This window comes from Thermobia domestica, chromosome 3, assembly GCF_964235325.1.
Source record: "Thermobia domestica chromosome 3, izTheDome1.hap1.1, whole genome shotgun sequence".
Classification (NCBI taxonomy): Eukaryota; Metazoa; Arthropoda; class Insecta; order Zygentoma; family Lepismatidae; genus Thermobia; species Thermobia domestica.
In genome coordinates this window covers 178,636,975-178,664,792 of record NC_137456.1, presented here as the reverse complement: position 1 = coordinate 178,664,792, position 27,818 = coordinate 178,636,975, and the positions used below count along the sequence as shown (strand labels likewise).

Sequence of the window (27,818 nt, the reverse complement as noted above, 5' to 3'; positions counted from 1 at the left end):
TTGCAATTTTGCAGTTGCAGAACATTATACTGCAAAGTTTTTCAAAAATAATGGTGGAACTCAAAAGCTTATCACTTTGCAAATTTTGCAAAGTGAAAATGAAAAGTTGCAAAATCCAATAGTGGAATAGGCTTCTAGATTTCTCATAGAGAGTGTCATTTTTCTTCACGACAACGCGCACCCGTACATATCTGAGTAGACCACGCTGTTGAACAGTTTCGCTGGTATACCATTGATCACTCTCTCTACAGCCCCGACCTCACTCCAAGCGACTTTCACCTGTTAGTGTATTTGACGGTGCACCTAGGAGGCCGTCACTTTGCTTCAGACGAAGGGGTGAAACACTTGGTTACAACATGGCTGAACACGCAGGGACAGAGTTTTTACCAAGCGGGAATATTCAAACTCATTTCACGATGGGACAAGTGCCTCAACCGATATTGAAGCTATGTCGAAAAATAATTTAATGTATGTACTTTGTGTTCGCTGTGTTTCACTGCAGCCTTTGTAACCTTACTTTCTGATCACTCCTCGTAGTATAGGTTTCTATCAAGTAGCGACTTCACGTATTACTCAGGGGTTGATTGGTACATTCTGTCTCAGAATTGATGTTAACCAAATATTAAATGCTTCATAACGTTGAAATCCTAACAGGTAGGAACCATTGTACTACGAACTAAGGATGAAATCAAGCTCAATCTCAAAGCGAAAAATATATCCTGTCTCTCTTTGAATTACATTGTCTACAGACGGATGCATTAAATTACCATAAAACGAGAAATTCATAGGTGATAAGTCTGGGGTCAGGGTGGTCACTCAATTGGATCATTGCGTGAGGAGACTGAACATTCAACATATTAACTTGTGATAAGAAGGGGCATCGCAACGTTGAAATATAGAAGCATGTCACCAGCTACATGCAACATACTCGGAGACACGTCGAGATCCACTAATGCAATGGTCTCTGTGATGCAAACACGAAGATCCTGGATGGTGTTTAGCAAAGGTAGCTGATACACACGTTGTTTGACAAAACATCAAAGAAAAAGAACTATCCGTCTGTTTGGTAGTCGCAGTTCAGTTCACGTCTGATGTCTGAGTGGAAATGGGATAGTGCCCCATCATGTTGATAAATGAAGCCGGGAATATCCTGTTCCAGTTATGAAAGAAGCCATGTCCATAACATTTGATTTTACGGAGTCCCCGTGATTGTACCCTTGTCGAAGAAGAACAATCCCATACAGTCTTTCATGATTGATAACACACACAAACACACACACACACACACACACACACACACACACACACACACACACACACACACACACAGAGAGAGAGAGAGAGAGAGAGAGAGAGAGAGAGAGAAACATTCGCCTTGGGGGATGGGGGATTATGTACATGTTTCACATTATATCGAGAAATTTCCAGAACCCAAATTTGAACTTATGTTTATGCTCTTTGCCTGACAAGTGGAACGTGGCTTCACTGAATAACAATAATTTTATGAAACCATCAGCCTTCATTTCGATTTGTGTATTCTTGGAAAAAGTTTGTCTCTTAGCTTTGTTACCTGGTTTCCAGTAGCGTAGCGTGGTATTCCGAAATGGGGATGCCAAAGTTAGTCACTTGTGCGATACAATACTACTAAAATCAGCAATACATAGCTATACCGATGGGATATATAGGGTTGTAAAAAATTTAGGGGGGAGGCCCCCTAATTGGTGGCCTAGTAGGGCATACAGAAGCAAATGCGTGGATTACGTCAGAAGCCAATAAGCAATTGTATCAGCTTCTTCTTACCACTACCGTGTGACAAGAAAACTCGGCCCCGCTGTTGTATGAGCATTGTTTCCAGTATAGTTCCCTTTATTTCTTTCTCGTGGGCAGCTTCTTTCTCCACATACCATACTTCAATCTCGTTCTTTAAAAAGTCACCCCTAGAAATTTGTCATCTTCAGTCCGAAACTCAGACCCCCATTCGTGAATATGGGCCTGAGTGTATACGTATATCATTTGAAGATGTAAATAGAAAACACTTAAACCAGCTCGGGGGGCCTGTTTCTGAGTATGTATTTCGTTGTCAGATATCCAGATACTGAAGGCAGGGGCGCAAATCTGTCTTCAACGTTCGGGGAACGGATAACACCGTTCCCATTTTTTAAAGCGATGTTCAAAATATTTATGAAATTGAAAAACAATGCTGTGGAGGATCAGAGTTGTCTTCAACATTTGGAGGAGAGCAGATTTAAGGGAGGAGGGCATATTTGAGGCTTACTCAGGGGGGAGGGGGATGAAACTCATATTACGGTAGATGAATCTGATTTCTGAGGTGAACCTGTTGTATATTATGTACCAGACGATGTAGATAAAATTGTGATACGTATAAAGTGTCGTGAACACATTGTGATACGTATCAAGTGTCGTGAAATCTGAATACATGCATATTTATAATTGATATGTTTCTATTTACGCATCCACAATGATCCACATTAAAATTTTAGGACACTTGTTTTGTAATAATATAAATAATGACTTCCCCAAAACTAAGAAAGAAAATCAACTATGTATGGCGCAACAATTTTCTTGTTTGAGCAAAATTATGATGATCACAATAGCATTATAGGAATCGTTACAGGAATTAAACAAATAGTTGAAAATAGACTAACAATAATAAATGATCATGAAATATTAAAAAACACGATTCTTTTTTCAAAATGAAACAAGTCAAGGGAAACAATTTCATCCCACTTTCCTTTGTGGCATTCGGATACAAATCATCACAATTTTAAATCGGGTGTAGGGGACATGTCCCTCTCATCTCCTCGGGATATGTGCCAATGACTGAAGGGTCCAAGCAATCTTTGCGAGAGGCGAGAATGCTGGCTCTCTTGGTCTACCAGATCGGTAACCGTGATTCTACAGAATGCTTTATATTTATGCTTGTGTGTGTGAGCTCCCTCAAAGAATTTCTGGCCACGCCACTGGACATACTATGTATTTATGATGAAGATTAATAGTTTGTCTTTAATTACGATTACAATTACGATGCATTTATTTACGATTAAAGTATAACTATTTTTATACTATTCTTTACATAACCGACATGCTTCAAAAAGGCATTGAACTAGCCATTTCTGTTTTGTCTTTCCTTGACGTTAGCGCTCGTACGTTCTGTACAGAAACTATAGCTTAGTTCAAAATAGAGAGAGTTGGAAATACTTGAAGATATGCCAGCGTATATCTAAAGCAAAATGTAGAGTTGCAAGGGGTGAAGGGAGTTAAGAAAGCAAGTAGTTGCGCATGAGCACTCCACAGAAAGCAGACGAACTCCCCGTTTCTTGCAGTAGGCCTGGATGCCCAAGGAACATAGCATACGACAAGAGTAAAGATAGAAAATGTGCATCTGAGTGATGCGCATGCGTAGGTTCCGCTTATCAAAGTAAGGCGAGAGAGCACATCCAGAAGATTGCAGTGGAAATAATTCTGATAATTACAAGCAAACAATTTATATACAATGAAATACGTATTTTTCTTATTAATAGGGAATGCCGGGCATACCGGCGTTCCCTTACGCTACGTCGCTGCTGGTTTCACGTCTTGCAACATTGTAGACGATAAAGATGAAACCGCATATATTTGTGCAAAATCCTCGAGGCACGTCTAATTCCCAGCTGGCTGCGAGAGTGAATTTCTGTGGGCTTCAAAAAGAAACTGTATCTCACTCGCTGTACGGTTGTCTTTCTTACTGATGAACGGCCACTTCACTTTTCCTTACAGATGCATTCATTTGCTTTAAATTCCGGATATGATTTACAGATACTGTGCCCATTGAAAGTTTATTCAAGAAACTTCATTCAAAAGTTAATCTGCACAGTGGGGGATAACACGCGTACTACCAAATGCGAACATACAGAAGTCCTTCCCTGTCATTTGCGGTCATTTTCTCTCAATGACTTAAGAGATGAAAACGTTAACTACGCGACAACTTTACCAACTATTGAAAATTTTAGGTTTCCGGTTTCACTTTCACCTATCTGACTATTGTTAAGCGAGATTTGTTCAAATTTGTATTCGGAAAGATAATTTGTAATAATACTGTATATTCACAAAAATGTCCGCCACTATTGCTACTACCACTAAACATAATAAACATATTGTATTATGTATTTCACTCCACTGACTACTGTACAAATATGAAGGGGGCGCGGTGGCTCAGTGGTAGAGCGTTCCCCTCTGATGCTTGGGGTCCTGTTCACATATTCCTGTTCAAGAACGCACTACTTCCTGCCTGTCTGGGTACTCCACCCTGTTAGTTGGATGTATACAAAGTTGGTGACGTTAGACATGTGATCTTAGTCCATCCCTGTGATGTGTTGCTGAGATGAGTTTCAAAGGAGACGTGAAAAAGGATATTTCATTCACGTCGACCTAACATGTCCTAAATTATTGGAAGAAAAGTATGTATATGTATAATAACACACACTTTTGTTGACAACTGTAGTTTTAGATACCTACCCTTATATTAATACATTCTCACATATCAAGAACACAAACTGATTAGGAAAATTCTGGAGCAATTTTATTGTCATTGCTTTCTGTTTCAAAGTACAATAATTTGCTTTGTATAATTTGTGTTCTTGGATATTCATCTTGTTTAGAAGTTGAGATTCATCTTAATAGTCAGAAAATCATGTACAAGCGACATGGAAGTGTTGAAATCAAATCAGTAGATTCCACGCTAAGAACCCATGGTCCAACACCAACAGATCTAGACTATCCATAAATTCGCCAAATTTTCAGAGCAATAATCCATACAGCGCTTCATGGTCCAATGCAGGAAGACAAAAGTTCAGCATACAAATCTAGATTCCGAAGGTCCATAATGTTGAACTAGATCTCACAACATCGCCGAATTCACAAGCAGATCAGAAATGGAAAGTTCAGCAGCAGATAAGTTTGGTTGCATGAAGACCTTGTTGTTGGTTGAGATCCACAAATACTGTATATAGCTGGATAGGTCTACATGCCAATAGATATGAGATCAAAGTGTAAATTTGCTTTATAGTAGGTTCCAATGCAAATTTGTTGACAATAGGGATGATCCTATGTAGATGGGCGTCAATATGCAGCAAGTGTCAATCACAAAAATAAACTGAATGTCTTTATAGATCTATCGGTCCACAGGATCCAGGTAATGTCAGCTTGGTGATCTAGAATATGTTCCAACAGTAACTCATACTTCTAGTTTGTTATTCAATGACCGAGCAAACAGCGAAACTGGATCTAGATTTTGATGACCCCCGTTTTGTATATTGGCGATCTGGGTGGAACACAACTGCCTTGTTGAAACCCATTCGATGCATCACAATCAAGCTTGCAGAAATATATTCCAAATTCATACATAGAAGAAAATGAAGACCAAGATCTTTTAGATTGACAAACGTAGATGGAGTTAAAATCAAAGATCAGATAATATTAGGAACCAGCAGATCCTGTAGAATAGCTTAGAATGAGTAAACTTGCTGCAGTCTCTAGATCTATATTACTGCATAAACCAAGATAAACTATGTCTCAATACCTCATCTTCTAGGCCCATATTCCCAAAAGTGACATCTAGAGTAATCTGAAGACAATACATTGATCTCATCTACGCCATCTATTTCAGCAAAAAACAAGCTACTTCTTTCTTCACATAATGAGATAGCTTCAAGGCAGCTGATATCAAGAGGTTGATGATCAATCAAAGGTTGTACTCCATAGTATGTAATACCAACAAGAATTTCAATGCCGTCGATGATGACAACATCGGTTTAGGCCGAAATGTGTACCCTCCTCTGACCCACTTCCTCCTTAGACATCACCATACCCGCGAATCGTCGATCCTAGGAAGCTCGTAGTTGAGAAATCGGGGTAGTCGCTTTTGGGTTGTCTTGCCAGGTATGGACATAACTTCAACTAGAAGAGATCACGCTAAGGCATGGTGTGTCGGGCGTCAAGTCCGGGTAAAGGAAGTCCTCAAGCCATGGGCACGGTTAGTCATATCCAGGATTGTCGCAGTTAGGGACGACACAAGTAGAGGTAAGTTTTCCCACGGCGAAGACTTTTTTGTCAAGTCCGAGTAGAAACAGGATGCTTCCTCCCTCGGGTTGTAATATCCGGTGTTTGTCAAGTTCAGTGTAGTCATCTCAGGGTAAAGTCTTGAAGGAAGTTCCTGTTTGGCGTCATAATCGGTGGAGGTCAGCTGTTTTATCAATTGGTTGATATTCTCTTCTCTCTCTCTTTTCCGTAGAAAAAATCGTAGATTAGAATTCCAACGAATTGTTACAAAGTGGAAATAGTATCGAAACACCATACTTGTCTTTATCCCTGAAAAAGAAACGCAGAAAAGTACAAGGCTTCGATTTACATTAGATGGCAGTCATATGCTACCATCTTCAACAGCTGACAAAATATAAATGAAGAAACAATGCCTCAACATGTATATATATAATTAAAACGCGGACTTCCTAGAATACAGATTGAAAGGTAATTATTCACTTTATTGTTGTTAATGTAGTTTGAAAACTTAATAATGAATTTCTTATTAACAATATACAATAAAACAAGTAGCAGAGTCACGTGTACACCACGTGAAAGAGTTTGTTTTTAATGGCTTTATGCTATGCCTTTGATGGAATTTAATTAGATCGTACATCAAGGGCTGCTGCCGTCGTATAGAACGATAGACTCGGACTTATAGTGTTGAAAATTAGCACCAGTATGCTTAGCAATTTAAAACAGACGGCTGGAATTGGTGAACAGATAAGGTGTTGTATACCACTCTGACAATGAAACACCGCATACTTTTTTTAAGGACCTATCATAAATTGAAAATAATTCGCTGGGAGGTTTTAATCGATCCATTCTTAAGCCCGATGCCGGCCCCATAAGAGTATCATTTGTTTTGGTATTTGCAGAACTCCATGAATGATATTGAGTTGGTTTCAAAAGACACTGCGAAAAACGCGAGTCATATACATATATACACTGAGAAAAAAAAATGTAGGTGGCGTACTTAAAAAGATAGGTTACATGGGTAATTCCTGTAGTTTTTGGACTTAACGTACAGCAGACATATAACTGAAAACGCATGTTTTATAATACTTTCTGTATAAGTGTTCCATCTATACATACTTTCCGTATGAAACAATGTAGGCGGTCAGGATCTCACATGCAAATGGACGTATATAACATATAGCTGACGAAGGTAACATAAGTATATGCATGTGATATACGGAAAACTGTTAGATGTCAGACATCCTTCAACGGCATGATGTAACATCTAAGGGCAGTGCCTATGTAGCATACGGATAACGTATGCTCCGTACTGATTTCTATAGTAAGCAAGAGGATACCGTATATTTGTACAATATACCGCTGTCCGGAGAACGGATTTTTCTCTGTATATATATATATATATATATATATAACCAGAAGTCTCAGATTATATAGCAACAGGATTTTGGTATTACTGAAAAAAACATAGCAGAAGGTCATCGAACAAAATGGCACATACATGATTTCATAATATTATTTTCGAATAACAATAATGTTTTCTCAATTTTAACTTCCAAAGGCTTACTAATTTTTTAGCAACCTGACGACAGATTTGGATTCCTGTGTCCTTTCGCCAACTCTCTGTAGCAGCTAGATGAGAGCGAGAAAAGGCTAAAAGCATGTTGCTCTGATCTGGCTTTGTTCTACCCGAATGACCTGGATGATGTAGAATTATTTGAGGATTGTAAGGATATAATCCGTTCACTAAGGTGTGCTCAGAAAGCTAAAGAACAACTTGACTTTTCCCCACAAGGCATACTGAAATATGTACCTTCACTGAAGCTTGAAGTTCACTAAAGTTTGGCAACGCTCTTCAGAGTTTGATAACACTACCAGTATCTATCGGATCCTGTGAAAGGTCTTTCAGGAAAATGAAATTAAAATCATACTTGCGCTCCACAATGAGTCAAGAAAGACTCACGAATCTGGCCATTCTTTCTATTGGAAATGAAATAGCATCTACTTTGGATTTTGATAATATAGTTGAGACTTTCGCAGCTACCAAAGTAAGGAAAGTAGGTAGCATTCTGAATGCTGTTGGAAATATGGTAGTGAAACTACTGTCGAAACTAGTTTCAACTTAAGACAATAAAAATACAAAAGTACCAAAAGAGTAATAACAAGATCTGTCAATTGACTGGTAATGAAAAGTATGATGATACAACCCGCAGTAGAATTCTGTGTTCACATATTTATTCTATGATCTATCTCCAATTATTCAATATATTCAGGAATTTTTGTTATTCTAATACTAACAAGTAAACCTTACGTTTGGGTGAATCGAGTTGCTGACTGAGACACATATGAGAAAGTAGTACTAAATGTGGTCAGTATTTCAGTGAAGTTTTAGGTGCGAAGCTCCAGGGGTTTAGGAGATACAGCTACCAGAACATCACATGGAAGTACAGAATAGTCTTCATACAGTTGGAGGTAAAAGCTCTGTAAGACCTCTTGTAACGACAAAAGGTAAATAACAAATATATGTGTATATATTAGGACTAGGGGGAAGTCATATAGTAAGGGTATACCTGACGGCGGCCATCTTGAAATCCGCCATTTTGAATTAAGGTTAAGTTTTTAAAATAAGAATAGGGTCATGTGATACATAATTTAAGGCGCAAATTTAATCAGAAGAGCAATGGTCACGTTAATTTTGAGTTACGCACAATTGGTAAAAAGTTACAGGGAAATTAAATATTGTTACAGCATATTAGTCCTTTACCCCACCTTGTAAATTTTGTTTTAATGATAATAATTAAATAAAAAGCAGGTGGATAAATATTAGGTCTATGGTAAGAGTTGCCTTGATGGCGGCCATGTTCAAATCCGCCATTTTGAAGCAGACAAAAGTTTTAAACGAAACGCATAACAGTGATACCTTATTAATAGCAAATTTTACCATAACTACAACGGTATAACCATTTTTGGTTTATCATTAACCACCACAAAATTAAATGGATCGCTCCTTACGACTACTGCTTTGACGGAATTGTTAACGACAGATGTGTCATGTGTAACTCGATTGCCTTTGTCAGGTGTGCTCACTGTAAGCAGAGCATTTGTGCAAGTTATGCACTCTTTTCTGAACTAATATTGATTGTACTAATTGAGGACTTTTCTGAAAGAAAGACCCAAGTTCAATTATGACTCAATTCCTCTTTGGTCATTTTTCCTTAAATTAGCAACTTGTTTATGCGATAACAAATGATGGTTAATGATAATGCAAAAATGGTTATACCGTTGAATTTATGGTAAAATTTGCTATTAATAAGGTATCACTGTTATGCGTTTTGTTTAAAACTTTTGTCTGCTTCAAAATGGCAGATTTGAACATGGCCGCCATCAAGACAACTCTTACCATAGACCTAATATTTATCCACCTGCTTTTTATTTAATTATTATCATTAAAACAAAATTTACAAGGTGGGGTAAAGGACTAATATGCTGCAACAATATTTAATTTCCCTGTAACTTTTTACCAATTGTGCGTAACTCAAAATTAACGTGACCATTGCTCTTCTGATTAAATTTGCGCCTTAAATCATGTATCACATGACCCTATTCTTATTTTAAAAACTTGACCTTAATTCAAAATGGCGGATTTCAAGATGGCCGCCGTCAGGTATACCCTTACTATATGACTTCCCCCTAGTCCTAATATATACCCATATATTTGTTATTCACCTTTTGTCGTTACAAGAGGTCTTACAGAGATTTTACCTCCAACTGTATGAAGACTATTCTGTACTTCCATGTGATATTCTGGTAGCTGTATCTCCTAAACCCCTGGAGCTTCGCACCTAAAACTTCACTGAAATACTGACCACATTTAGTACTACTTTCTCATATGTGTCTCAGTCAGCAACTCGATTCACCCAAACGTAAGGTTTACTTGTAAGTATGTTAGTAAGTGGTAGTGGAAATAGTCATAAGTGACAGAATATAAACATAACTGAATTATTAAATACAAAATAATATAATCATAAATCGAGTGTGAAATCTGGAAACAATAGTAAAAGAGACAAACAGAAGAGAAACATTCTAATGCTTGACTATTCATTGATACTTCGGCAAAAGCAATGGGACTAAATAGACCGTATGTTATCACTGGATACGCAGGAAGAAGATACGCAGGAGAGAAGTCTATTCTTGCCATTATTTACTGATAGTTCGGTAAAAAAAAAAAAAAAAAGTGTTTTAAGTATCATGTATGTTCATTGGAGAGAAACCGAATGTTAAGTGAATGGGGCTAATTGTAGGAGAAAAATCTAATCAAATAAAACCTATGTAGCGTAAACTCAGACAGGTGATGAACCATGAATAAACTTAACCATATCACAAATTGCAAAGAAGAAACACCAAAGGCGAGAACCGAACAAGAAAATTCTAGAAAACATAGAGCTTACATTTAGAAATCGCGTCGGTTACATTATTAGTTGCAATTCTTTTCAATGTCAGCTCATTGTTACGTTTCGTACGTAAATTTGTCTCTAAATGTATTATTAGGAGCATTACTTCCCCTATTCCATCTAATTACAGTACACGTTTAAACTAGGATGGTATAGGTGTAGGATAAATCAGGATTCTTTATTGTCATTTTGTTTGTTCTTGAGATTACGTTATTTCTGTCGTAGGTCATAGTTTCCGTTACATTTATATCCTTAATCCTTACTCTATCGTGTCCTTTGTTTAAAAATGAACAAAAAGAAAGAAAAAATATGCAATGATAGTCGTGGTCCAGTTTTACTTTTAGATGCCAGCCTGAAGGCGGTCCTAAGCATTATAAAAAAAAATAGACAGGGATGCTGAATGTCACCCCATTTACTTAATGTATCCCAGATTAAGATGGTCTAAACATACGCACATCAACGGGAAAGGGGGAAGAGTAAACAGAAAGAATGAATATGCAAATGAATGTCAAAAATAGAAGGTATAAATAATGATTGTTTGAAAAGGGGTCCCGATCTACTTCACTGGCTTCGGGCCCCAGTTTGCCTTACACCGCCACTGATTCGAAGTTTTCAACAACTTTTGGAGACAGATGGTGTAAATCTGGGACTGTCTCAGCTAAACCGGGATTCTGAGGTCCTACTTATAGGGGAGCGGGGGAACATTGGTACGCGGGGCACATAGGTACGAAGTAGATATTTTTTCACTGTGAAGAGGTAAATTGACAACAGTTTGGTGTTTGCAACATTGGTGACAAACGAACATCGTGAGGCATAGTTGATGGATGGACGCAGCGTTCTTTTCTCAGTGCAGAAAAAAAATGATTTCTTAGAGTAAAAGTAAGTTTTCACTTATGACTTTGTAAGCTTATATTTGTAATAAGCACTGGATTTTTGAAAACCTATGTATGTTGCATGAAAGTGTAATTCTTTACAAATAATTTATGTTCAATTGCCCTGCGTGGAGTAATTTATCAGTTATAGGAATTAATGATCCTGAAGTTCGGTTTGGGCACGTTAGTACGCATGCATATGGGGTGGATTGGTACGGACCAATGTGCCCCCACTGCACTGTACCAATCTACCCCTTCCATTTGTAATTATAAGGATAGACTACTCTTTGTGCATTTCCCATGTAGACCTATCACAGTTTTTGTTGTGATTAACATCAAGTAGAAAAAGTTACTAATATTATAGGCTATGTCTTGTGTGATCGCTTGATTTCCGTAATCAAAGCGTAAAAATAAATTAACCAAAATAATATGAAAAATTTTCTTATTATTATATTCCCGACTTTCCGGAACTATAGGTACAGCCGATAGGTACACAAACTTTTAAATGGAAAATTGTTTAACCATTTAGGAGCCTTGATAGCAAAAATGTGAAGAATCTTTCCCACAGGTCATAACATGCGAGTGATTTTAATAGGCACATGTCTAACAAAATCAACCTCAAATATATATTTGTACATGGACGCTAAAAGCCAACGTGTAGTACGCGTCATATTTATTCGACTTTCAGGAACCTATTTGAAAATTATTCGGCGAAGTTCTTGAAACTTTAACATTATGAAGGTAACCAAGAAAGTTATGTCACTTTTTGTGGAGGTCTGAGTTCAATTGGCCCTCACACCGTGAGTTGAATTCGAATGGAGATAAGGCGAAGGTCAGTTGTTGGTATGGATACACCCAACATACTACCTGATTGTGGCAGTTCAGTTACACAGTGTACTTGCGTAAGGACAGAGTGAACATGGAACCTCCACAGAGAGTCATAAGGCGCGATTGCTGTACAAGCTCAAACTAGGGTCGAACGCCGCTGTAGCAAGGGAGAAGATATGCCAGGCCTTTTGTGGGAGTGTCGTGACTACGCGGACAGTGCAACGGCGGTTTACCAAATTTAAAAACACTGACGAAACACTGGAAGATGTACCCAGTGTTTATTCCAGACCTGTTTTTGGGGGGCACTGCCCCCCAGAGCTAAGAGAGTGCTCCCGCGGAGGAGACCAAAATATTGCGTCTATAATATAATAAAAAATAGAATAGTATCAGCAGTGCCTCCCGGAACACTAAGTGAGCCCCCCGGAACATTGTTTCTGAGAGAAACACTGAATGCACCACGTGCCAGAAGACCAACACATATACAAAATGAAGATCTTCAGGTAGCAATTAAGGCGAACAGTGGCCAGACAGGTGAGGAACTGAGACTACAATTCAGCGTAAGTGAAGAAACCGTTCGGCAGAACATCCATCAACTTGGGAAGCACTACAAGCTGGGTCGATGGGTTCCACATGATTGGATCCGAGCTAGAATGTAACGCGAGCAGATACCTGTGTTTCTTTGCTGTCTTGTCTGAGGAACGAGAAATTTCTGGAAGGGTGTTGATATATGATGAGAAGTAGGTCCTGTACGAAGCTCCATTGGGCCGTCATCATTAGTTAGCATCCCATGAACCGGTTCAAAAACAGCCAAAACCAGCTCTGCACCAAAAGAAGGTCCTCCTGTGTATTTGGTGGAATGCCCCTGGCATCGTGCATGGGGAACTGCTACCAGTTTGTCAGAGCATCAATGCAACTGTGTACTGTGAGCAGTTGGTTTGTATTCAAGAACAACTCAAAACTCTAGAGCCAGCACATCTGAATCGCAAAGGGGTCCTCCTGTTACAGGACAATGCTAAGCCCCACGTGGCTAGGATGACCCGGGACACCATTCTATGCCTTTTAAGGGAAACACTACTGCATCCGCCATACTCCTCAGGCATTGCACCATCCGATTACCGCCTGTTCTACCGCGATGGGATCCATGGCCTTCCAGAGCGTTGGCAGAAGGTCGTCGATGCTGATCGGACTATTTTTGATCTTGCAGGTACGTCTTAGGTGACATATCGATGTTCGAAGGTTGTGGGTGAAAAAGCGACATATCTTTCTTGGTTACCTTTATAATAACAAAGCTCCGCCTTCTTTAGAGACAAGGGGACGCTCGAACCAAAATTATAGTAGGTCTATCTTTTCCAGTTAGTAGTTGAGGTATGAAAGATTTCAAAATTTTGTAAGCTGTAGGTAGCCCTTGGATTATTTACTTCTATTTTTCCTTATAGAGACAGAACCTCATTTATAGTACGTTTTTATCTTTGTAAATACCTTGCGGAACTTTTAAATTTTGATGAGAACACAAGCAAGCATTGGACTTTTAATTTTTTATTTTTATGTAACAGGTTGAACTTGATCTATTGAATTACTAAAGATTCTGACAAATCTTTACATTCTTTTTATGAAACATGCTTTATTTTGCATTTTTGCTGCTGTAGGTCCTTAAACCTATTGTTAAAATACTTGAGTTTGTGGAAGTTTAATAGAATATTATATTTCATAATATTTCATGGAAAACTAAAACAAAAAAATATGTTATCTCTATTATCAAAATATGTGTGATATTTCACTTTGTTCGTACCAATCTGCCCCAAGCCAGTACCAAATCTACATGGGGAAGATTGGTACAGATTGCAGACCTTTGGTAAAATGTAATTTACTCCAGGTAGGACATTAGTAGAAACAATATTGTACATTGTAAATGTAGCTAGAGAATCACAGTTTAAGTAGGAAAAAATCATGTTTCTCAAGCTGGCAATATGTTCTAAAATCTCGGGTAAGTAAAAATCGTACCAGTGTCCCCCCCTCTCATCTACTTCAAATAATCGTTTTTAGATTTTGTATTCTTTGTGGACTATTGTTAAAAATTTTTAAAAAGTTTCATGGAAACATTGTTCACAGAACAAATAATAAAACATGTTTGAGATAGCCTTAAAATTAGTTAATTTTTACAGTATTGAATAACAAGTTAAAATAAATTATCTAAATACTAAACATGTTTTTTGTTTTGACACAATTAATTTTTCTTTTATTTCCACTTCAGAATACTATAGCGTCTCATATTCCTTCTTTCGGAATTCTTTTTGCCGGGATATTAAATGATCTTGGACAAGGAACTGCAGGGGCTACTCTTATAACAAACATTTTAACTGCCGCTGCAAATTTTGCTGGTAAGTTTTAGTTCCAGCTTCACAAAATATGAGAATACCAATCAATATACAAGTATCTGCAATTCTTTCTAATACAAAAATTACGTTAAATAACGATAATGATTAATCTAAGAAACAATAATTTTAATTCAAACAGATAATTTAACATTCAAGTAGTTCAAAGTTTTTATGATAATGCAAAAGTATTTGCAATTTTATTTATGTCGACTAGAGTTAAAATACATTGTGTATAGAAATACAACGTTATCCACCTAAATATAATCTTACAATAATTGTATAGTTCTCAAAATGAGTTTGTTTGATGTCATAAACAAATATTCTACAAGAAATAAATCTTTTCGCAAACATCGGATTTCGAGGCGAAAATGGGTTCCACGAAGTTTTCTAGTTCCATTTCCTAGTTCCCATTTTCCTAGTTCTCCACGAAGTTTCGAACCGTAAGAAATGTGCACAGAACGAAACATGTGCAAACTTTGGCGCCAGGTTTGGAAAATAGACTAATGTGGTGTATATACTCACTTTTTGAGTGAATCATATTGATTTGTTGAACTGCATAAGAACTCTTTTTCCATTTACTAGTTCTGGGTAGCAACAGCAAAGAAAATCCAGTTAATGCCAGTTACAATGCCGTGTACATAACTACGTATCAAAGTATATATTCGTTTGAGTATTAGCCTAAGCAAATTAGCTTTCTCAGTGGAACAAATTTGGAACAAGCTGATTTTTGGTACACATGTTCAGAATAGCATTAGAAACAATACTGGAGAGTTCAATTGTGGGAAACCTGGGAAATCGCCGCCATCTTGTAAAAACTATTTTTGGCCATTTTTCTTTTTTTCTTTTCTTTTTTCTTTTCTTTTTCTTTTGCTAAAAGTATACAAGATACGCAAAGATGTAATTGGACCTTTCTTGTAGAGCATTAAATTTCCAATAAATTGAAGAAAATTGCAATTCTCTAAAGCAGTGGTTTCCAACAGGTGGTCCGTGGATCCGTAGAGATCAGTAGACATTCACCACAGGACATGCGATTTACAGTTGGGGAAAGAGTTTTATCCTGAGCTAGTCTTCAACTAACATTATAATTTAAAATTTTTTAAACCTTACTTTGTCGTAATATATTTAATTGGTGACAGGACAAATTCATTCTTTGTTTTTTCAGAATTGGAATATCAATTACCACTTTTAGGATTTAGTTTTTTGGGGGCCTCATTGATCATGGTGATAAATAAAGTTCTCCAAAAGTTGTTGGGAATATTGCTCTGAAGCAACCCGTTTCTATTTTCCTTTTCCGGGAGCATTTTCCTCTCTCTCTCTCTTTTTATTTTTGCTTTTTTCTTACCTTTTATTCTGATTATTTTATTTTATATTTTTATATAACCTTAAAACATATTTACTAGGAGAATATTACGTTATATATTTACTCCATCTTCAAAACTAAAAATAATTTGCTTACCATCCTTAAATGTGTTATCGGGATCGAACTCAGACAAGCTAACTTCATGTCCTTCCTTATTCATATTGCATTATATTTTTATCTGAATGTCCTGGCTGTTCCCAATCCTCTCTTGTTGTCAGTTTTTTGTCATCCTTCTTTTTGTGACTTTCGGAACACTACTACCAGAAGTGCACAGCTCTACATTTTCAGATTCTCTTATGTTTTTCTTCATCATCAAAGAGTTGTTCTTCAACTTCATCACCCATGATTTCTTCTTCAGTTGACATAATAGGTGGCGAGTTGTGGCATACCAATCCTCTACAGTGATATCATACAATAGAATGTGGAAGGCCTGCATTTATGCGTCTGCAACCAAAATAGCAACCCTTTTGATACTTTATACATACTATTAGCTTCAAGAGATTTTCGGGAGCGGATGGTTTAAGCGTGGTGACTGGAACCAAAGGAATTCCACCTTCTTTCTGCGAACCCCATCTTTCTGCTGGTAACACATTGTCCTTCCATAGTTGCACTTGATGAAACACTGTGAATAGGTGTTGTTGGGCAGCCTCTGTTGTTCGGGAAAGACCACCCAAGTTAATTCAGTTTTGGCTTTAGAAACGAGTTGACAGAATTTAATGTATCTAAAGGTGTTTAAAGAAGTCTCTGTCTCTGTAGTTCCGTAGACTCGAAGTAGATTTTTTTTCCCTCAGCCAGTAATGTAGATGCTTGTGCTGATGGATCATTGAAAACTGAAACTGCATTTTGAAGTCCAGGGTTAGTTCTCAGAATTTGAAAGATTTTCTTCTTTCCTTGCATGAACAAAGATGGTGTAGTATCACAGCCACTTACTGCATGCAAAACCATAAATTGAACTATGATATTTTTAAAGCAGTGTTACGCATCAATAGAAGAAACATTTTATCAAAAACTTTGCCTCGTCCTAGCTTCAAAAGTAAATAACTACCTCATCGAGTGCAAGTGATGCCAGCAGAATCAGTAGTTCAACATCTTCTTCTGCTCAGCAATGAAAATTTTCCCATTCATAAAAACATACTCCACTTATTCCTACATCGTTGTTTAGCCGTGATGTGAGGTGGAAAATTTTCTTCTATATTTTTCCGGAAAATTTTTCGTTCTTAACAAATATCAGTGATCAAGTAACAGTTAATCAGTATTCATAAAATTGGTTGAAATCATGTATAGAAATGTTAAAAAGTGAAAGATCGTTTAAAGAATCTGAAAATTTTCATGGCTCAGACAATTTTTAGTACTATCTAGGAACAAGTGAAACAATTTTTCATGAATCGAAAAATAGTCTGTCCTGTACAGTGATGAAAATTTTCCGGAAAATTTTGAAACGGAAAATTTTCCGATTCGTAAAAACATACTCCACTTATTCCTACATCGTTGTTTAGCCGTGATGTGAGGTGGAAAATTTTCTTCTATATTTTCCGGAAAATTTTCAGTTCTTAACAAGTATCAGTGATCAAGTAACAGTTAATCAGTATTCATAAAATTGATTGAAATCATGTATAGAAATGTTAAAAAGTGAAAGATCGTTTGAAGAATCTGAAAATTTTCATTGCTCAGACAATTTTCAGTACTATGTAGGAATAAGTGAAACAATTTTTCATGAATCGAAATACTTTCTCTCTTGTATGGAAAAATTGAAGAACTTTTTATAAGTCGGAAAACTTTCATCATTTTGAAGCAAAAAGTAAAATCTTTTTGTGAATCGGAAAGTTTTATTGCTCTGTAGAAACAAGTGAAAGGAATTTTCATGAATCGGAAAATTGTCATCTCGATGAAGAAACAAGTGAAAAAACTTTTCATAATCCGGACAATTTTGGATATTATGTCTGGTGATGTTTGGTGGAAAATTTTCCACTATATTTAACTGCACATTCAGCTATAAAATTCAATTAATGTAGAGGAAAGTTAGACGGCAACAAATTATAATTTTCCAATTAGCTTTCGGAAACCAGAAAATTTTCTAATATTTCAAGTTGGGAAGTAAAAATATACAGTGTTCCTCTCTCTCTCTGTCTGTCTGTGTGTGTGTGTAAAGTGCAGGGAACATATATCGAGTTCGTAGAGAACAAATATCCCATTCCAATATTTAAAATATAACAAGAAATTGAAAAGAAACCTTTGTGAATTTATCAATTTCAGTAACAGAAAATTCCACTATTTCTTCACATGTAGGCCTGCCTATGTAATGAAATAACTACATAAAAGTTTCTTATGAAGACTATTTTTGTAACAAAAAATAAGAAAAAATGATTTTATTGTGTTTAACACTCTTAAATCATAATTTCAATATTGGAATTTTGTATAATCATCTTAGAGCAGATATTTGTATTGTAAAACTACCCTTATTATGTATAAAATGTATTAGAAATAATGACGATTGGATAGAACAAGTATATATATATATATATAAAAGAAATATGTTTTTTTTTTATTTTGTAAATTAAAATGAAATTACTTGTTGCTTTTAGAACGCAGTGCTAATAGTGCAGTTTTTTATGTTTGTTTTATTATTTTATTGAAAGAACAACTACACAAATCAGCTTCCTTATTAGTTATATTTCACTTTCTCTTCTGAATGAATATATGCATATATACTGTAAATGTTTATTTCCAGAAAATGGTCAGTATTTGCTTTCATGAGTTACTTAAACTCGAATTTTGGGTAGTCAAAAATTTACAGTAGGCACTTTATATTATATCTACTTATTTATAAATGTTGCAGTATGTAAATCTATAAAAGTAGTAAAGCTATGAGAAAACCGTCTTATGCGTATTAAACTGGCGAAATCTAATATTGTAAGATCAAAGGTGGATTCTGAGGGAAGAACGCATTGAAGTTTTTGAAACATTCTTGAAATGAAGAATCGTTAGATTTTCACTTCATGAAACTTTTTAAGACAATATTTATTACCAATAAATTTTACGGCTAAACAACGATATAGGAATAAGTGGAGTATGTTTTTCTGAATCGGAAAATATTCATGACTTTTAACAAATTGAAATTTTAAATAATAGAATGGGATATTTGTACTCTACGAACTCGATATATGTTCTCTGCACTTTGCATACCCCCCCCACACACACACAGAGAGAGAGAGAGAGAGAGAGAGAGAGAGAGAGAAAGAGAGAGAGAGAGGAGTTGAATTTAGTTGATTTTGAGTTTAACGTCTCTTTCAGCAGCGAGACTATATAAGACGGAACCAACTGATTAACGTGGAATCCGAACTACATGAGCTCCCGCTGAGAATCGAAGCCAGGTCTTTCATGCCAAAGACGCGTATGCTAACCCCTTAGCAACGAAGGAGCTCGCAGAGGAAGAGAGAGAGAGAAACACTATGTAAAATTTTACTTCCCAACTTGAAATATTAGAACATTTTCCGGTTCCCGAAAGCTAATTGGAAAATTATAATTTGTTGCTGACTAACTTTCCTCTACAGAAATTCAATTTTGTAGCTCTATGTGCAGTTAAATATAGTGAAAAATTTTCCACCTAACATCACTATACATAATATCCAAAATTGTCCGGATTATGAAAAGTTTTTTCTCTTGTTTCTACATCGTCATGAAAATTTTCCGATCTATGAAAACTCCTTTCACTTGTTTCTGCAGAGCAATAAAACTTTCCGATTCACAAAAAGTTGTTTTACTTTTTGCTTCAAAATGACGAAAATTTTCCGACTCATAAAAAGTTCTTCAATTTTTCCATATAAGACAGAAAATATTTCGATTCATGAAAAATTGTTTCACTTGTTCCTACATAGTACTGAAAATTGTCTGAGCCATGAAAATTTTCAGATTCTTCAAACGATCTTTCAGTTTTTAACATTTCTATACATGAATTCAACCACTTTTATCATTGCTGAGGAATTGTTACTTGATTAGTCTATTGATATTTTTTTTTAGAACGGAAAATTTTCCGGAAAAATATAGTGGAAACCTCACATCACTACTCCTACTACAAGTACAGGCTTATTATTGACGCTGCTAGCCAGTTTGATAGCCGTTTGCACGATGAGCCTGTCTTCATCATCATTTGTGTGAACGACAGTAATTCCTTTACCTTGGAGTTGTTTTGTGAGTTGCTGAATAAAATGAGACTTATTCGACAGATTTCACAAAAACTTACTTTGTTCATTTGTTGAGTTCATATCTCCTTCAAAAACTGTCAGGGCAAGTTATTTTCAAGGATCGTCTCTGTCTTTTGACATATTTTGTTAGAGTTGAGCTGGATTCATAACCATCAAACACTACTACTGAGCCATAGCCAAAGTGCTTGATTACATAACTACTGTATGCTTTGTATATATTTGCATACATGGTTTGGGTAGGCAAACCACTTTGTGTAGCAAGTGACCTCCATCAATTACATATTGACAGTTTTCCATAGGTAGATCCTCAGTCGGTTTGAAAAGAGAGTAGAGAAGATTTGCGTGTCTTTCTCATTCCATCCTCATCAATGATAATGGTGCTGGTGCCATTCAAAGTTAAGTAAAATCTTGTTGAATATAATTAGCAGTACTCTGATTTTTAGTTATGTATATATTATAAATTGATAGTCCTTTAAGAAATTTTACAATTATAGTAAAAAAAAAACTAAATTCCAAAAATCGTACTTAAAATTCCAATTCTAAAAAAAAAAAGACTGAATGTATACTGTCACCAATTAAATATGTTAAAACAAAATACGGTTAGAAAATTTTTAGAATCTCGCCCTCCCATCCCCCTCTCCTAAATTCTATCGTCAAAGTGAATAGATAAATACCATCCCAGGCCCGAACCTCATCTATGTTGAAAATTTGATCGATATCGGTCGGTTGGTTCAAGAGAGATGAAGTCATAAAGACAGTAACTTTCATTTGTATTTTTTACATATATATCTCCCCCTCCCCCTCCTCTACGTTGCACCGTCAAAGTTAAATGATATAAATTATCCCCCGTGAATTACAACGCAAGATGTGTCGCTCCCATATAAGGGTGAAATTTCATGGAGCTAAAGTGGCTTCAAATGTTTGTCTGTAGATACAGTTATATACTCGGGAACAGGGGCGGATCCAGGACGGACTTGTAGGGGGGGGGCGGTGGGTTGTAATACTGCTACGTAGAGCTACTTTTAAGAGCTCCAAACTCTGAGATTGGTTTTATTTGTATATAACATTTAAAAAGTTTCCTCTTCTGGGGCGGGGGGAGGGGCGATCGCCCCGATCGCTCCCCCCTGAATCCGCCCCTGCTCTGGAATAACGAAGAAAATAGAAAATAGCTCTATTCTTATTTCATTCCGACAGATACATCCATGCCTTGTCCAGAGGCACTATAAACTCCCACTTATCCTTTGCAATATGACGTTCTTCAGCTTTCGACTGTTCATCTTCCTCCCTATAATATGTAAGGGGTGCACCATATGAACTTTAGATTTAAGCTACTTAATATTTGGAAGTCTTGCACAATTATGCAATTTTCGGTCATGGTAAATCCTCGTACTTGGTATCGTTCTTTGAGACGGTGAGTTCTAATGTTGCACCAAAGACTTACTTTCTACACCACATCGGGGCTTCCGATATCTAAGTTCTCTAAATTTGGAATGCCCATCAACAGTAGCGGGTAGGGGGTGTCCGTTTTGTTATGGTTTAACAGAGCATTGATTCCTTAAGTATAATTAATAATAAATTATGCTTCGGTGTTTCTAATTACATTCCTTTCTTTGACTTATGGGAAACTATTGTCACACACTACCAGTATTTACTTATTTGACTATAACCAATATCGGAAAGGACACAAATGCATCCTTCCCAGACTTGAGCTAATGACCATTCACTCACACAACAACCATCACGAGTCTACAGACAACAACTACCACCTAGGACGTGTTCACACGCGCTGCTACCTAGTGGACAAAACGTGAATAGCCCTCTAAGCCGATTCGTGATTTTGTCTCTATACGTGCACATTTATCTAATAAAACTGGCGTACGACCAGAACATTATCAAAACGCATTGAACTCCAATGCATGCCTTACACTTCTTCGGAATTATATTATCTCAGTATTGCGAAACACTACTCAGGGGCGGCTTTAGGATTGTAATTTAGGGTAGGCCCGCTCCCTCGTTTATGGATACATATAGTCTACACATTTGAATGATTAATTACAGTAGGAAATTACTTTACAGTAGTGAATGATGCTATTTTTTGTTAAATAATTATGTACTATTAATATAAACAGTGGAAAATATATTTACTCTTTATTGTATCTTTTAGCGTTTGTATTTTTTCAGATTTTTTGGGTAGGCCTGTGCCTACCCGGCCTACCCTCTAAAGCCGCCACTGACACTACTACTTTAGAATTGATTAAGTGAAACCATAAAAACGACAGCTGGTTTTGAAACTGGTGATTTGCGAAAATTTAGAACTTAAAAATATATTTTATGTCATTTCGTAAGTCTAGACTTTATACAAAAGTGTATTTTTACCATGAAGTTTTGAGATAGATTATATCAGTCAACGCCTGCCACAGCAGCAAGTGCTTAATTCTAATCTGGCTAACTAGGTTTGTCGCAATATCGTGAGTATTTGTTAAAGTATCGTCAGTGAAAAGAAGTTCGAAAGCACTATATAACGATATAGATAAATCATTTTGATAAAAGTAGAGATAGTTCAGAAATGACTACACACCAGTAAGTTCATGTGACAAAAAGACTTAAGCAAAATAATGTTACTTGCCGCAGATATAATTGTTTATAAGAGCATTTTTCGTAAGGAAGTTATGGGGACCCGAATTCCAAATTCCTTTTCCAAGAAAACAAAATTTATGCACTTATACTGCTATGGTTTTCACTTTTTTAATTCGCCTTGTTCGTCCTAAACTTAGCTGAGTTTATATAGAACTTTTATAGTATTAAAACTAAACGTCAGAAATTTTTGAATTGGAAACGAGAATGTTTCCCACGAAAAGAATATGAAAATATAATTTTGATATTGGAGCTACTTGTATTTTAAGAATGTGTATTGAAAATAGTAGATTTCTAATTTTTCTTATGTATATTAAGTTCATATTATTTGTTTTCAATAGGTTTAGTTACAAACCAACTTCTCAAATCATTCTCGTATCGTGTGGTTGCCATAATTGGAGGACTTTTGTCTACTATTGGCTTTTTTCTGACAAGTTTTGCAAATAGTATGACGCACATTATTATTACATACAGCATATTATTAGGTAAGCACAGAAAGAAAATTATTAATTTCTGAATTATGATCTAATGGTAAGAGCTTTGTGTATTTATTATCATATTTTAATTACATTAATCACAAGAAAGTTATCAACATCCGCAAATATTTGAAAAGATAAAGTTTTAGTGTACAAATGCAGTATATCCTTATTATAAAAGCAACATATCTAATAGTTAACCGTTAATGTAAGTACCGTTAATTTCTAATAGTTAACTCTCGCTATTCCACTACGAGCACTGCCTGTCTGAAATCAATCAAGGAAAAGTTTGTCAATAGAGTTTGCAGATTATTTCTCATGATAAAGCGAAATAGTTGTAATATTTGTTCAGTCCTGGAACACTTCTTCCTGAAAAGGAGAATATAAACTCCACGAGTGACATGGATGAATGTAACTTAGACGCACTACTTGGTTGGTTGCTTTGGAGTTAGCGTCCTTTTCAGCACAAAGCTGTACGAGACTTGTAAATATAGTTTAAGGCAGAATTCGAACCACCGTAATACGTTTAAAGTTTTGAAGGCTCTCCCACGAGGATTGAATCCCTTCCCCAAGCATCAAAAGCACGCATGATAGCCAATGAACCAGAGGGAATGCTAATAATATTAATAATAGTAGTAATAGTGGACAGAATTGTGTAATTTTATTGTATTAAAGCGTTTGAGATACAAGTGTGCATGCTACAAGTGACGTTAAAAGTGGAGGGGCAAGACATAATCTGAATATTTGTATATCAATGTTAGTTTTCTTGGACGTTTCTAACACAATATTTGATGAAAGGTTGTATAAATAATAGGATACTATCTTTTTCAGTTAAAATACCATATATCGTATTTCATATTTTATTAAGTAAATTGACAAGAGCAAGGCAGGTAGGTATTAGTCCTTTGTACTCTTAAACAACGAAAGTATAAAAAGAGATATGATTTCTTGCTCATGAACATCTTAAAATTCTGTTTGGAAAATTGTGTGATCATATTATTTAATAACAAATTTGCAAAACAAATAAATAGAAAGGATAATATTAAATCATAATAATGAATAATGAGGCTTGTTTTCAAAAGTTATGTTGAAACTGGGGATTAATGAACAACCTATATTTTTAATTCCACACATGCTATTAAATGTGTTATTACTCTTAGAAAATGAAAGACAGTAAATACTACAAGCTTATGCTACAACATTTAAATAATACTCGATTGCAATATTAATTGCTTTGAATTACAATTAAAATGAAATTCCTGTAGCTTTCTTAACTCCACGGGAAGACAAACAATCAATACGTACTCACGCAATGGCATATATTATATGGCACCATTTTTTTATGAACCAGTAATGCATTCAAAAACTTCGCATTTACTTCGCATTTCCAAATCAAATTATATACATTAAGGGCTCACTTCAAAAAAAGTGGGGAGGGTAACTGCCCCTCTTGTCCCCTCTTGCCCCTAATCGCGCTCCTCATGCAGACTCAGTTTTTGTGATTTAGCGTGTTTCTTGTTCAATAGTTAGCAACTTCTTGGCATATGATCGAACTACCTTACAAGTGTTTTCTTGCTCTCGCTCGAAGCACCGATGAAACAACGCTTAGCAGCTCAAACAGAAAATTGCTCAGATCTGATGGATGGTCTATGTTTTTAAAACAGAATTCGCGTTTGGAACAACACAGATAATCTCGATTCTTAAGTTTCGAAAAACATGAGTTATGTATGCTTCTCCAGTTTGGTCTACAGGAATATGGGGGAAGTAGCAATTACCATGACATCATTTCTTTCTATCTTGATAATTGGAAGAAACAGCATTAAAAGATACCCATTCAACACGCAATGTATTCTATTTATGTTTTCTATTTGTTAATGCGTAAAGATGAAACATGCACGACAATGCTTTGCTCTATGCAATTTTTTAATTAACTCCAGGAAAAAATAAAATTGAATTAAACGTGCATCGCTATTTCTGTCATGAAACATGCAGCTACTTTTAGCAGGATTAGAACAACATTTATGACTCATGTCTACCATTCATTTAATTAATATTTTCTTTTCTTTCATAATCTCAATTCAGGTCTTATATATTCACATATAGTCCCAGATCCAGTCACCTATATCAGGAGTATTATAGAAATTAAACGTAAAGACCGATGAAAGCAATCGATGAAAGCGTCGGATCTGCGTAATTTTGATATTCTTCAGCTAGATCTTTGTGTTTACTAGATTCAGTGCCGTGGAAACATCTTTGATAAAAAAGATCAGAGAATGATATTACATAGTAAATGTTAGTATCAATTAATTGATTCCTTTTATGTATAAGAAGCTGCAACAAATTGAATAAAACTCCCTTTTTCTCGGTGATGGGAATATAAAGAGAGACAAATTATGAAGAAAAGGATCAGAAAATATGAAAATCCAAAATCCAAAATCCAAAATATGAAAGAATATGAAGCTTTGAAAATATACTTTCAAGAAGATAAACTATATATGTATCTATCACCTTACATTTACCTCACTAGTTTATTATTATTATTATTATTATTATTATTATTATTATTATTATTATTATTATTATTATTATTATTATTATTATTATTATTTAAAAAACATATTATGTGTAGGTTTATGCAATTATATATCAACACTATTAGGTATATCCCTTTGGGGATCCCATGGTACAATTTGTACCATAGGGGTGTTTCATGGTATATTGCGTTATAACTCTCCTATTTGAGCTTTTTCGTCTGGTTTTTTTTTTTTTTTTTTTTTTTTTTTGTTTTTCAAGTCCAGAGGCAGTGTAGAAGACATTACGTATGGTTTCACACCTTCCTGCGTCGAGACATAGGAGGTGATGACGTCATAAGTCTAAAATTTATATTTTCGTGTAATACTTTTTGGGGGCGTTTATGTAAGGTATTTTTGGCGGGCTTATTTTTGCACGTAAAAGATTGAAATTTTGCACAAACATGCAGTCCACCGAGTAGTATTTACCAGATTTTTTTTTCAGATTTCTGCGTTAAAACAGAGGGGGGGGGGATCCAGAGGGTCAAAAAGTTGAAAAAAGGGAAATTTTTACCCCAAAATCCCGTTTTTCCTCATTTTCCCGCCTTAGATACATGATGGAGACAAGTGAATGGTGCCGCGTGAAAGGCAGTTCTATTCTGAAGAGGATGATGTGCGACACATGGCCCTAGGGTAATTAGGGAAGTGTCAGGGAATTTTTACCAAATATACTTCTGTATAGGGAATTTTGGACATTTTCGGTATTATTTTTTGCGGGCTTATTTTTGCACGTAGAAGATTGAAATTGTGCACAAACATTCAGTCCACCGAGTAGTATCTACCAGATTTTTTTCCAGATTTCTGCGTTAAAACAGGGGGGTACAGAGGGGCTAAACGTTGAAAAAGGGAAATTTTTACCAAAAAATCCCTTTCACGGGATTTTACCGCCTTACATACATGATGAGGACAAGTGAATGGTACTGCCTGAAAGGCAGTACTATTCTGAAGAAAATGATGGGCGAAACATGACCGTAGAGTAATTAGGGATGTCTCAGGGAATGTTTAAAAATTTCCCTCTGCATACGGGAATATGGGACATTGTCGGTATATATATTTTTTTTTTTGGCGGGCTTACTTTTGCACCTAGAAAATTGGAATTGTGCATAAACATTCAGCCCACCGAGTAGTATTTACCAGATTTTTTCAGATCTCTGCGTTAAAACAGGGTGGTCCAGGGGGGGGGGGGCTAAAAGTTGAAAAAAGGATATTTAGATCCAAAAAATCCCGTTTTGCCTCATTTTCCCGTCTTAGATACATGATGAAGACACGTGAGTCATACCGCCTGAAAGGCAGTTCTAAGCTGAAGAGGATGATGGACGAAACATGACCCTAGGGTAATTACGGATGTCTCAGGAAATTTTTTACCTGAGATCATGGTGTTTTACGGTAATTTGGGGCATGGTGGGAATTCATGATAAAATTTCTCCCGCTCTTGATATTCAAGATGGAAACTTGAAATTTGGCACACACATTCAGTATACCAAGTACTATTTATCAGATTTTTTTTATATGTCTACGTTCAGACAGAGCCGCTTCAGAGGGGCCCAAAGGGCGAGAAAAAAAAATTCCCTCCAAAATTTTCCCTTTGACATAATTTTTCCCGCTCCTGGTATATGGTATGAGCATGCAAATGGTATCATTTGAAAGCCAGCTTTATTCTGAAGAGAATGAGGTATGAACCATGATCCTAGGATAAATAGTGACGATGCAGTAGCTGCTTGACTGAAAGTCTAAAAAATAGCCCAAAAAACCAGGTGCCGGAAAGGGATATATAAAAAAGTAGAAGTGACTCAGTCATCATGTTCCAAACCATACTATTATAGATAAGAACATGCAATTTGGATAGAGGGATTAAACGCAAGGGTTAAGGAAGGGTTTTTGGAAATAACCTAAGGGTGCAATGGGGGCTTTTTTTTTTTTTTTTTTTTTTTTTCAAGAACAGATTATCTCACAAACCCTTGAAGTTAAGAAAATGAAATTCAGCATACGAACTTCC

At 36.0% G+C, this 27,818-nt stretch overlaps 1 protein-coding gene across 2 annotated transcripts in view; it reads left to right on the top strand.

Moving 5' to 3' along the window:
- LOC145680885 (monocarboxylate transporter 1-like) overlaps positions 1-27,818 on the top strand; it is a 229,929-nt gene that overhangs the window by 95,664 nt on the left and 106,447 nt on the right. Inside the window, exons 3-4 of one of the 2 annotated variants that reach the window (XM_081752035.1) lie at positions 14,457-14,583; positions 23,118-23,261. In XM_081752035.1, coding sequence (XP_081608161.1) covers positions 14,457-14,583; positions 23,118-23,261 — 271 coding nt within the window. The remainder of the gene's footprint in view (positions 1-14,456; positions 14,584-23,117; positions 23,262-27,818) is intronic. The other variant, XM_081752036.1, reaches the window with a different exon arrangement.